Source organism: Bison bison, unplaced genomic scaffold, assembly GCF_000754665.1.
Source record: "Bison bison bison isolate TAMUID 2011002044 unplaced genomic scaffold, Bison_UMD1.0 scf7180017845482, whole genome shotgun sequence".
Classification (NCBI taxonomy): Eukaryota; Metazoa; Chordata; class Mammalia; order Artiodactyla; family Bovidae; genus Bison; species Bison bison.
The window spans coordinates 139,394-151,734 of record NW_011476055.1 but is presented as its reverse complement, the minus strand read 5'-3'; the positions used below and the strand labels follow the sequence as shown (position 1 = coordinate 151,734).

General features: G+C 35.5%; 2 protein-coding genes across 5 annotated transcripts in view; one reads left to right on the top strand and one right to left on the bottom strand.

Moving 5' to 3' along the window:
• Positions 1-3,741, top strand: part of LOC104985011 (chromosome unknown open reading frame, human C4orf3) — a 6,418-nt gene extending 2,677 nt beyond the window's left edge. The window contains exon 2 of the mRNA XM_010835003.1: positions 1,145-3,741. Within this exon, the coding sequence (XP_010833305.1) occupies position 1,145 (1 nt within the window). The 3' untranslated portion in view covers positions 1,146-3,741. The remainder of the gene's footprint in view (positions 1-1,144) is intronic.
• A 6-nt stretch (positions 3,742-3,747) lies between these two features.
• USP53 (ubiquitin specific peptidase 53) overlaps positions 3,748-12,341 on the bottom strand; it is a 60,891-nt gene continuing 52,297 nt past the window's right edge. For all 4 annotated transcript variants that reach the window (XM_010834975.1, XM_010834980.1, XM_010834985.1 and 1 more), the window contains exons 15-16: positions 7,749-7,845; positions 3,748-6,683 (exon numbers count right to left, since the gene is read on the bottom strand). In XM_010834975.1, coding sequence (XP_010833277.1) covers positions 5,693-6,683; positions 7,749-7,845 — 1,088 coding nt within the window. In that variant the 3' untranslated portion in view covers positions 3,748-5,692. The remainder of the gene's footprint in view (positions 6,684-7,748; positions 7,846-12,341) is intronic.

Sequence of the window (12,341 nt, the reverse complement as noted above, 5' to 3'; positions counted from 1 at the left end):
TTGTGCTTCTTCCAGCCCAGCATTTCTCATGATGTACTCTGCATAGAAGTTAAATAAGCAGGGTGACAATATACAGCCTTGACGTACTCCTTTTCCTATTTGGAACCAGTCTGTTGTTCCATGTCCAGTTCTAACTGTTGCTTCCTGACCTGCATACAGATTTCTCAAGAGGCAGGTCAGGTGGTCTGGTATTCCCATCTCTTTCAGAATTTTTCACAGTATATTGGGATCCACACAGTCAAAGGCTTTGGCATAGTCAATAAAACAGAAATAGATGTGTTTCTGGAACTCTCTTGCTTTTTTGATGATCCAGTGGATGTTGGCAATTTGATCTCTGGTTCCTCTGCCTTTTCTGAAACCAGCTTGAACATCTGGAAGTTCATGGTTCACGTACTGTTGAAGCCTGGCTTGGAGAATTTTGAGCATTACTTTGCTAGTGTGTGAGATGAGTGCAATTGTGCGGTAGTTTTTGAGGGTATTTTTTGATCTTATCAATATGTAAATCATTTAGGAATAGGCAAACAACTAAGATGATCAAGATTTTCACAAGTTCCCTGGAGAAGGAAATGGCAACCACTCCAGTATTCTTGCCTGGGAAATCCCACGGACAGAGGAGCCTGGCAGGCTATGTAGTCCATGGAGTCACAAAAGAGTGGGACACAAATTAACGACTAAACAACAACAGCACTTATATGTGACATCTTAAAAAACAAAACAAATGAACAAATTGAACAGGAACAGACTCATAGATGCAGAGAACAAACTGGTGGTGGCCACAAGAGACAATGGTGATCACTGTGACAGGGTTCAGGGAAAAAGACAAAGACAAAAAGATTCAGGTACAAAATTCCAGTTTAAAATAAATAAGTCGTAGGTTATAATGTACAATATTAGGAATGTCGATAATATTTCAGATACTTTGTATGATGACAGATGGTTGCTAGACTTACTGTGGTGTTGAATTTGTAGTGTATATTAATGTGATATTACTATGTTGTAACATGGAACTAGTATGTTAACTATAGTCCAATAAAAATAAAGCATTATTTTACATGCAAAAAAAAAAAGATTTTCAGAAGTTTACCCAAGGTATTTAAAGGGGGAAGAAAAAGGAAACATTGTTGACATATATTTGTTTTTCCAGAATGGTTTGCCTGATACCTAAAGAATTCTGGCTACTGGACTGGATTCCTGAAGATGACTGCAGACTTCAACAAAGAAGACGGGGCTGTGCACTAGAAGGATTTCAAACTCTAAGGGACTCTCATTTCATTTTACACATTCTATTGTTATCTGTCGGTGGGGTGGGGTGGGAGAAAGGGTATTAAATGGGTAATGATCTCACCCAGTCCTAGCTTAAGTTCGTAAAACTTGACTTTGATTCTTGTTTTAAATTTTTTTTTCAAATTGTCTGATGGCTTTACAGGGGCTGAATATAAAAAGTATTTTACATGGGATTTATTATAGTCATTAGTAAATAAGTAATGTTTTTCTCTTTAACATTTTAAAGAGTTGGCCAGAGTTTAGTATGATGCAAATAATACAGTAAAATAATGTGAAATATTTAAAAACAGATTATTCAAAAGTAAGGGAAGAACTTGGGGGAAAAAATGAGTAAAAGCTATACAAGAAAGTCCAGGCCCACAATGTATTTGCTGCAAATGCCAGTTTAATTTTTAAGTGGCCCTCTGCTATGGTTGCTAGGTTGGTACAGTTTTAGAGAAAGTATATAGTATCCAGTGGTGAAAGGCTAGAGGGCATGTCATCTTTACCTGGATGCTTCCCCTCAGTTTTAAGCTCTTGAACTCAGTGAAACACAACTATTTGTTTCAAACCTAATTTTTATTAGGTTTGCATTAAGAATGCTTGTAACCAAAACATGTTTATTATAATGTCTGTAACTTTTAATACTTCAGCAAAGTCACCATATTTACTCATTGAGCAAATATTTGAGCACTTACTGTGGGGCAGGTACAGCACTGAACAAAACAAAAATCCTTGCCTTCATGGAGCTTACATTCTTTATCTAAATATGTTAATAATTTTATTTCTAAGAGTGATCAGCTAGTATTTAATCAAAAAGGTCACACTCCCAAAGCAGCTACTATAAGCCCTTTATAAGCTATTCCTATTATATGTATAACAGATATTAGAAATGGGCTCTCCTTGAAATTGGTGATACTTTATATATTGGAATTGCATAAATATTTTTCAGTTCCCTTAGAAACAGGGTGTAGGTCTGGTAAACTGTCCATCCTCTACTTTTTTAGAATGGTGTTTAGGTTAGTGTGACATCTGGGATTGATTTTGGAGGACTTTAGCCTAATGCCGACTATGAGGTTAACAGTTATGCCATGAGAGAACCTAATAAATCTGCCTGAAGAGAACGTTTTAGGCTTGAAGCATCTAGACAAACACAGAACTGGGATTTCATTGAGGTTACCAAGCAGACTGTATGAATAGCTTCTCTGCTGCTTGCTAATAATTTTGTCCAGTAAATGTTTATTATACAGTAAATTAGGTGTGATTTGCTTTCATTTTAACTAATTACTTGTGTGTTAGGTCACACACAAAGATTTATAATCCATACCACCTTTCTGAGCCTAAAATCAGCCTATTACCACAGCTCTTGAATATCTCAATGTCCTATAGATGAAATCATGCCTACCACTGTGCCATCTCAGATAATATAGTGTACTTGTAAGCTTTTGAACTGGGTAAATGAGACATCAGAAACAATTTGGCAAATTTGCTATAGTAAAGACATCAAAAGAATAACATCAAAGTGATTTTAGTCTGATCAATTCCTTTGTAAATATCACAGTTTCATTAAGTGAAATGATTATTTTAACCATTTAAAATCAGTTGGCTAATGAGTAACTGTGGTGAAATCTTTAGAAGTCTGTTAACCTGAAATTTTTAGGATGTAAAGTGCTCCATATACCTAGTCCCTAAATGGCATGGGGATACACTCAGAGGCTACAAGATTATTTACTGAGGGCATTTAATGTAGACGTTATGCTCTAGGGAAAGGGTCACCAAACTACCCACATCTGGCCCATTTGCCTCCACCTGTGAGCTAAGAATGATTTTTACATCTTAAAATGATTGAGAAAAAAACAGAAAGACTATTTCATGAAGTGGAAATGATGTGAAATCCATGCTTCAATGCTGCTAAAGTTTTACTGGAGCAGAGACAAGCCTATTTATTAGCATAGTATGTAAATGTTACATTCTGGCTGTTTTCACACTACCCTGGCAGAACTGAGTGGCTGTTAGGGTCTTAGGGTACACAAGGCCTAAGTTATTATAATAAGTTATTATACTGAGTCTCTGACTTTAAAGAATGTTTATCAGCTCCTGTGGGAATTCTCCTTTAGACCTCACTGGAGTTGAACTCTTAAGAGTCTCCTGTGATAAATTTTTTTGATCAGTGATATTCCAAGTTCACCCCTGAACTTTAAATTGACCTACTTTTCCCATAAAATACGTAATTCACAGGGATGAGAGAGGAATCAACAGTTCATGAATGCAAAGAAAAGTCCAACCATATTAAAAATCAGTTTACCCCCCTCCAAAATTTTGAACCAGAAGAAACTGACATCACATGAAAATACTCTGAAGTATTTTGAACATTACAGCTGTTGGTTGTGTTATTTTGAATGTTATCATAATCTTACAACCACAAGAAAACATGTATAAAAATAAAGTCACCCAAGAAATAAAAATTTCACATATGAATGATTATTAGTAAATACATATTCTGTCTATATTTGGAGTGTTGTGTCAACAAAAACAAACAGTCGGTTTCTAGTTTGTTAGTACTACAGCATAATGCAGGAGGTTTTAACTGGACAGCAGTACTTTAAAAAGCCCCAGAATCAGACATTTCTGGGTGATGTCTGCAACTCGACTGTGAGTTAAACTTCATACAAATCTATGAGATTGTTGTTAAGTACCAGAAATCAGTTTAAATGTTTCAAATAATACATTTTCAACTGGACATAAAAACAAACTACACAAAGTTTTTGAAAATTATTAAAAATACTTGAAGCTCATTTTTCTAGTATTTTACAATATTATAAAAGCAGTAATTAAATACACTGACATTTCAAGTACAATTTTACAAACTTTACAATATTTACAAACCTTCCATACTAAAAGCTATGTTAAAAAAAGCTTTCTTAAAAGATAAAATTGTACTTAGTTTATATTCAAGTATTTCTACATTAAGAGAATATAAAATAATCACCTACTGTTACAGTTAGAAACTTCTCTAGGTGGAAGACAAAATTTGATCAAGATCTGATAACTGGGTTACAGGACTGAGCTTAGACTTGTACAAGCAATTATTTTCTACTTATCTAGAAATATTCAGTTTTAATCATTAACATTTTGGAATACTTTAACAATTTATGGAACTGGTCAAAATATTGAATTTGCTAATTTACAGAATTACTGTGTTTTATATATAAAATTTACCCAAATTCTCAGTTCTCTAGCATGGACAATATAAAACTATTCTAAACCACAATTAGTGTACCAGTTTAGTACAAAATTAAATGACAACTATGAAATAAGGCAATTAAAGTACTTATTTCCACTTGTAATGATAAAAATGGAAAACTTAAAGCCTCCATGAAAGTAGGTGGGGAAAATTATTATTTGTTTAGAGCAGAAAAAAGGGAAGGATACTCAATTTAATGCATATCATTAAAATTAAACCTATATGAAAGGCAAATATTTAATCTGGAAACCCAGAATGATTTTCAAATTCAAGACTGAATATCATTAAAATGGGCTGACAACCTACAAATAAGTACTATTATAGCAGGGAAAATTTAGGCAGTCACAGTGATATTCTTAAAAAAAGGCTTTAGGTTAATTCCTAACACTGGTTACTAGCAGCCCAAAGTAAACCAAACCAAAATAAAAACCTTTCATATTTCATATAAAACTAGAAAAAAAGTAACAAATAAATATACTAAAGTGAAGTATTTTAATTATTTTTAGCTTACATGACTGAAGTAATGTTTATAAATACATACAACAAAGGATATTCTGAAGGTAAAAATTCTAGGAGCAAAATTAAGTCTCTTCCAACCTTGAGAATTTAATTAAAAATTGCTTTATCATTAAGGCTTTTTTCTTGAAATGCTATCAATTTCATGGATTGATTTTTTTTTTTTTTTTTAAGACACTTAAGGAATCATAGGTAGTAGACTATCACAGAAGTCAAAAGCAAATGGTGAAGCCCTCTTTTGGCTACCCATTAGAAAGTGCTTCCTCACAAAGCAACTACTACTTGGACTATGCAAACTACCTGCCATCTGCTATCTTTCAGTTAGCACAGTTAACCAGTCTACATATATGAGAACTGCTTAGTTTAATACTTATGGGTCTACCAGTCAAAAAATAAAGGGTCAAATTACATTTTTACTCAACTGCAGTGTGTGAAAAATGACTTTCTGGACACACCCTGATTTTCTATTTTTTGAGGCATGCCAAGGCTAGTCAGAGAGAATTTCCAAAATACCTAATAAGTTGATTTTCACAAGATAAAAAGATCTGTATAGAAAGTTAAAGTGATTATTGACTAACAATGCCATGGTTTTAATTTCATGTAGCACTAGGTTTGGTCAGTTGATTCTTAAATGGTCTCTGAGAAGTAAAAGCCCATCGGAGTCATCATTTATCTATTACAGTAAATACTAGGTTTATGTTTTTGCTCAGAAGGGCAGTTTGAACCAAAACTACTATGTAACACAGGTCCTAGCTCTCTTTCATTCTGAGACAGTGAATTATCATTACAAAAGCTACTGTTCTCTGGAAAGCAAAGCTTGGGCCTCTGATGGTATTTCAGTCTATATGTATCAGTCATGCAGTTATCAACCGAAAAATAGGTAGTTAATGAAACTGTCTCATTTGGACATGTAGAACTAGAGTCTGTTTCTGGCTGGCAGAAAGCACCAACAGCTCTACCTGAGTCTGCCTGAAAATCTTTAGTTGCAGAACTGGATGGAGTGTTTGATGTGTTGCTGACATACTCTTTTGCTTGAAATGTATCCTTAAATCTTTCATCGTTCACATACAGACTCATGTCTACACCTAGCTCTGAGGCTGTACTTAGACTGTGCTTCAGAAGACTAGAAGAGTTCGTCTTAAACGTCTCTGTTACTTTGACATCAGGAGTAGAGTCATTTTTCTCTGACTGTGGCACACTGGTCATAGCATATTTCTTTGGTGGCAGAGGGGGTGGTGCATTCTGGCAAACAAGTTTCAGCATTTGACAGCCGTCAGATCTACAGGTTGACTGAACCAGATGTTCCCTGGGTAGAGAGTTCTCAGAGTAATATCGTTCCATCATGTTTTGCTGCTGGATGAGGGGAGCAGTTTCTGGCTTTGACCCCACAGTTCTCATGTGTGAAGACCATGATGAAGATGGTGAGACTGTTTCATTACTGTTCACTCTCTTTCCAGAACCAGAGTTATCATCAGTGTGAAAAAGCAAACCTGTTTTCTCAGACTTTTCTTTATTAAGCCACTCAGAAAACTTAGGTTCACTTGATTTTTCAAGTTTCTGTTCATCTGACTGGTGGGTATGCTCTCTGACTGTGTGGTCCTTGAGTATTTCTGGATTGGATGAAGGGAGTGTCTTTCCATTGGTTTCATGTATATGTGACCTGAAAAATAAAAACAAAGCTAAAACACCATACACAAATATGCAAAACTGGAGGGAAAAGAAAAACACTTGTCCCATTGTTTAACTTCCCAATATAGTGTTTATGTTATTGGTATAACAACAGAAATGGGAACCATTAACAATTACAGCCATTAACAATTTACACTCTCTGAATCCAAAACCTTTATCCTAGAATACATAAATGTTTACCAGAAATACCATTACCAATATCAGATTTGTAATAATTAGAAGTGTAATTTTTTAAAAAAGCAAATTTCCAGGAAATCCCTGGTGGGCCAGTGCTTATGACTGTGCTTTCATGCCTGGGCCTGGGATTCAATCCCGGGTTGGGGAACTAAGATCCCACAAACTGTGTAGTATGACCCCCTCCAAAAAGTTTCAACTTACAAACACTTAAATTACATTTATTGTTATAAATAATAGCATAGACTTAAGGAAACTGTTATTAGCAAATAATTCCAATACTCTAAAACACTTCCCAACCAACATTAATGTTTATAGCAATAAAAGTACTTTTATTTATAATGCCATAAGGATAGGATACTAATTGAAAATAATCAGACTATTTTTACTTAATAATATCCAAGATGAACAGAAATAGTATCACATTACAAATTATTTATCTTCATGTGATTAAATTATTTTCTCCTGTGACTTGCATGGAATTCAATTACAGTACAAAGATGAAAGGAGTTGAGGCTCTGCCAAGTAGATTACTGAAAACTTGGCTCCATTGGCTTGGGGCAAATTACTTAATCTAAACCCCAAATTTTCTCTTTTGTAAAATACCATCTACCTCAAAAGAATGCTGTGAGGATTAAAACAAACAATCATAAATTGTACAAGGAACTTTGTACGCTCCCCCATCATTAAGGTCTACATCCTTTTAATGATCCCCAATAAAATATGCATTATAACACTCTAGACCCATGGCTATCAGGTAAGTATGTATGCCTATCAGGTAGCTAAGAACGCCTTTCTGATAAAGAATTCCTATTATACATGCATTTAGAAGATTCTAGTATTTCCAAACAGCTATGATTACCTTTTTATCAAAGGATTTTTTATTTGTAGATGTGATTCTGGGTGGAACTCATGAGCTTTAGAGGCTACATCTAAGTTCTTGAGTTCTCTTTTAAAGCCTGAGGAGGAAAATGAGAAAAACAAAATTATGTAAGTGATCATTCAGAATTTACTCCATCTATAAGTGAAGTGAAAGCTGCTCAGTCGTGTCCGACTCTGCAACCCCATGGCCTCATGGACTATAGAGTCCATGGGATTCTCCAGGGCAGAATACTGGAGTGGGTAGCCTTTCCCTTCTCCAGGGGATCTTCCCAACCCAGGGATCGAACCCAGGTCTCCTGCATTGCAGGAGGATTCTTTACCAGCTGAGCCACAAGGGAAGCCCAAGAACACTGGAGTGGGTAGCCTATCCCTTCTCCAGCAGATATTCCTGACCCAGGAATCAATACTTCTCCATAATTTACATAAGGTTTTCTACATAACGGGTAATTCTCTTCCAAATTAACAGAAAAAAAAACTAGTTATTCAAGCCTTTGCTCAAATAATACCTTTTCCGAACCCTTTATACAAAATTAATGGTTCTTTCCTCAATTTATTACACATGAAAATGTCAGCAATGCCCCAAAAGTGTTATTCTTGATGGGTCATGTGAACTGTTTCCCATTTACTCTTAACTGATGAATGGGTGGGAAGATCCTACATTTGAAAATAGATGCCTTGAGTTGCCTGCCAATCAATGCAGGAGACGTAAGAGAACTAGGATTCAATCCCTGAGTGGGGAAGACCCCCTGGAGGAGGGCATGGCAACCCGCTCCAGTATTCTTGCCTGGAGAATCCCATGGACAGAGGAGCCTGGCGGGCTACTGTCCATGGGATCAAAAAGAGTCGGACACAACTGAAGTGACTTAGCACAGGCTCACAACTTAAGTTCAAGTTTGGACTCAGTGTTTACTGGATGGTTACTTTATATTAAAACCAACTTTAAAAACTTACACCACCTTACAGTCTAGGTTTCTTCCTTTACCTAATGAGATACTACTATCTATTTTACCCGCCTCACAGGAATATTAGGAACATCAGCCGAATTAAAATGAGGGTATTACGATAACACGTAAAATGTCATTCCACCATGAACTAGCTACCATTTATTGACTGCTTACTCAAGTTTTAAGAAGTTGATAATAGTTATTTCACTTAATCTTTACAGTTGAAAAGCATTTTTACTTGAAAAGACAATGGACCAACTTCAGTTATTCAGAATTGAGTATGTGACATACATTTTCTTGAAAATGAAAGAAGTGAACCTGTCATTTCAGGAAAACAACTGGCAGTATTTATTGCCAATGATAAAATTCAAGCTTTTGGATGAAAGTAAGGGTTTTGGAAAACCTGTATTTACCACTATGAGTTTTATAGTTTTCCAATAATTAATATTTTTGCTGATATCTGTGGTAATATTTAAAAATGTGTTCTTTAAAAAGATATATACAGAAATGTAACAACATTTGGAAGACTTGCATAATTTAGCAATCTAAGCCTCTCTCTTTGACAGCTACTTTATGACTAAAAAGAAGTAGTATCAGAAAGAATCTTAACTATTTTTCATTCTTTAAAGTCTGAGAAATTTCTAAGTTGAAGTTATAATTTCCCATCCACTGTGATTTTAACTACAGAATGTTTATTTACTTCTTAACTTATCTGTAACTTAAAGTTTAATATTCACAAATACAAAAAGAATTAAATACTTAATTCTCAAAGTATCCACACAATGGGCAGCAGGAGGCAGCAGAGGTTTTATAAATATGCTTGAAATTTTAATATCACTGGCAGGCATTCAACCAAGTGGTCTGACTTCAGAATTCCAACTAACTTAAAAATAGATGTGTTATTTTTCTCTTCTGCTGACACAGACATCCATGTGTCTTTACCGAGAATTTCGGCTCCAGGTTCTTTGCAAATCTAAGAGTTGGATTTTAACACTTGGCAAAGCAGCTACTTCAACATCAACACAAGGAGCTTTAATTAATAATGCTAATTTTGGTACTGTATACAAACAAACCTAAAGCCCAACAGTCAAGAAATCAAAATATATTTACTTAATTTGAAAAGGTAACCTAGGTTTAAAACAGACTTACATAACAAGAAAACCAAACTGCTATTCTAGACACTATCCTCAGTCTTGTTGTATACAAAGATTTCAGACTAAAAAAATAATATTGCAACTACAAAGCCTAGAAATCCAAGAACAATAACCTAATCAATGATCTGATTTACAATAAAAAGACATTTAACATTTGAATACTTTAGGGAAAAAAAAATCACAAAACTTTAACTGTATAAATATTTCCGGCTAAACTTACTACATGCCAAAAGGAACAGATACTTTAGTATGTAGTAATCTACTCTATCAGATACCAAATTTGGGGATGATACGAAATAAAAAGCAACGAGCCTTCTTTTCTTACTGGTATTTTACTTTAAAGAAAGAGCAAATAATGCTATTTTGCTACAAATTAAATTTCAACACAAAGTTTATGGTTTTTAAAAATATGTAAATATTTGATGATGCTAGGCCACAGCAACTACTTCTCAATGGTTGGTGAAGCTCTTTATTTAGAGAAAATAAACTTAGTATGCATAGAGACAAAATCAAATGTTAAAAGTACCTCTAAAGTATATTCTTTAGATATACTTTCTAATGTATTTATTTTAAATGAATATACTCTGAAGTTTGCAAAAAAATCTTAGAGAAAAAAAAAATCAAACTTATGTATACAAATATACTTTTTGATTAAAATATTTAGGATTTAATAACATTAAGGATAGTGTATTTCACTTAGCACATGGAGGTACAGATTTTTTTATAATAAGAATTAAGGAGATTAACAGATTTTTTTTGACCACTGATTAACTCCTTTCACTCTTTCTTGATCAAGACTCTCAGCTTGCACCAACCCTGACTTTTATGATTAACTGAGGTTAAGTTCTAGACTCCAAAGTAAATGGCAAAAGTTTTTGAAAGGCCTATGTGATTAGTTACTTACAATCTGTAAATGTCTTAGCAAACATTTATTTCAGTAGATAACCTTACTCCACAGAGAAAAGAGTCCATTAGGTGTGAACTCCTTCAAAGGATTCATCTAACATACGTACTGAATGGTACCCACAGTCACCTTTATCTCTCCCATTACAGAAAAACTACCACTCCTTTCATGCAAAGCCTTCCCTGTTCCACTTTCACTCTACTTCCAGAGATCTCATTCCATTAATTACTGTTCTGTCCTACTCTTAATTTTCACACCTTTCTCCTCCTCTGTACAACATTAGTCCCTTACCTTCTGTAACATAAATGCAAAATAAGTGCTCGGTTTCATTTTTCTCCTTTAGTTTCCCTGGTGGCTCAGCTGGTAAAGAATCCACCTGCAATGCAGGAGACCTGGGTTCGATCCCTGGGTTGGGAAGATTTCCTGGATCAGGGAACAAATCCACTCCAGTATTCTGCCCTGGAGAATTCCATGGACCGTATAGTCCATGGGGTGGCAAAGAGTCGGACACGACTGAGAGACTTTCACTTCACTTCGTTTCTTTACTATTCACAGCAAGGATTTTGACAGACACATGCATTTACTTACTGCTTTTTTATTCACTTTTTATTTTACTGTAATCTTTTCTGAAAAACTTTTAGTTGGAAGATAACTTCAAAAAGTTCAGAAAAGCTGAAAGACTAAAACTACTACAAAGAATACCTACCTGTATATCCTTTACCCAGACTCACCTATTATTATCATTTTACCTTTTTTTTTTCCCCTGAACCATTTGAAAATAAGTTACAAACATCATGGCCCCTTACTTAAACAGTTCTATCACATTCTTGGTTCTATTCTAACGTGTCTCTACCACTGCTTTCACTAGGTCACTAATGCCTTCAGATCAGATCAGATCAGATCAGTTGCTGAGTTGTGTCCGACTCTTTGCTACCCCATGAATCGCAGCACGCCAGGCCTCCCTGTCTATCACCAACTCCCGGAGTTCACTCAGACTCACGTCCATCGAGTCAGTGATGCCATCCAGCCATCTCATCCTCTGTCATCCCCTTCTCCTCTTGCCCCCAATCCCTCCCAGCAGCATAGTCTTTTCCAATGAGTCAACTCTTCACATGAGGTGGCCAAAGTACTGGAGTTTCAGCTTTAGCATCATTCCTTCCAAAGAAATCCCCGGGCTGATCTCCTTCAGGTTGGACTGGTTGGATCTCCTTGCAGTCCAAGGGACTCTCAAGAGTCTTCTCCAACACCACAGTTCAAAAGCATCAATTCTTCGGTGCTCAGCCTTCTTCACAGTCCAACTCTCACATCCATACATGACCACAGGAAAAACCATAGCCTTGACTAGACGAACCTTTGTTGGCAAAGTAATGTCTCTGCTTTTGAATATGCTATCTAGGTTGGTCATAACTTTGCTTCCAAGGAGTAAGCGTCTTTTAATTTCATGGCTGCAGTCACGATCTGCAGTGATTTTGGAGCCCAGAAAAATAAAGTCTGACACTGTTTCCACTGTTTCCCCATTTATTTGCCATGAAGTGATGGGACCGGATGCCATGATCTTCGTTTTCTGAATA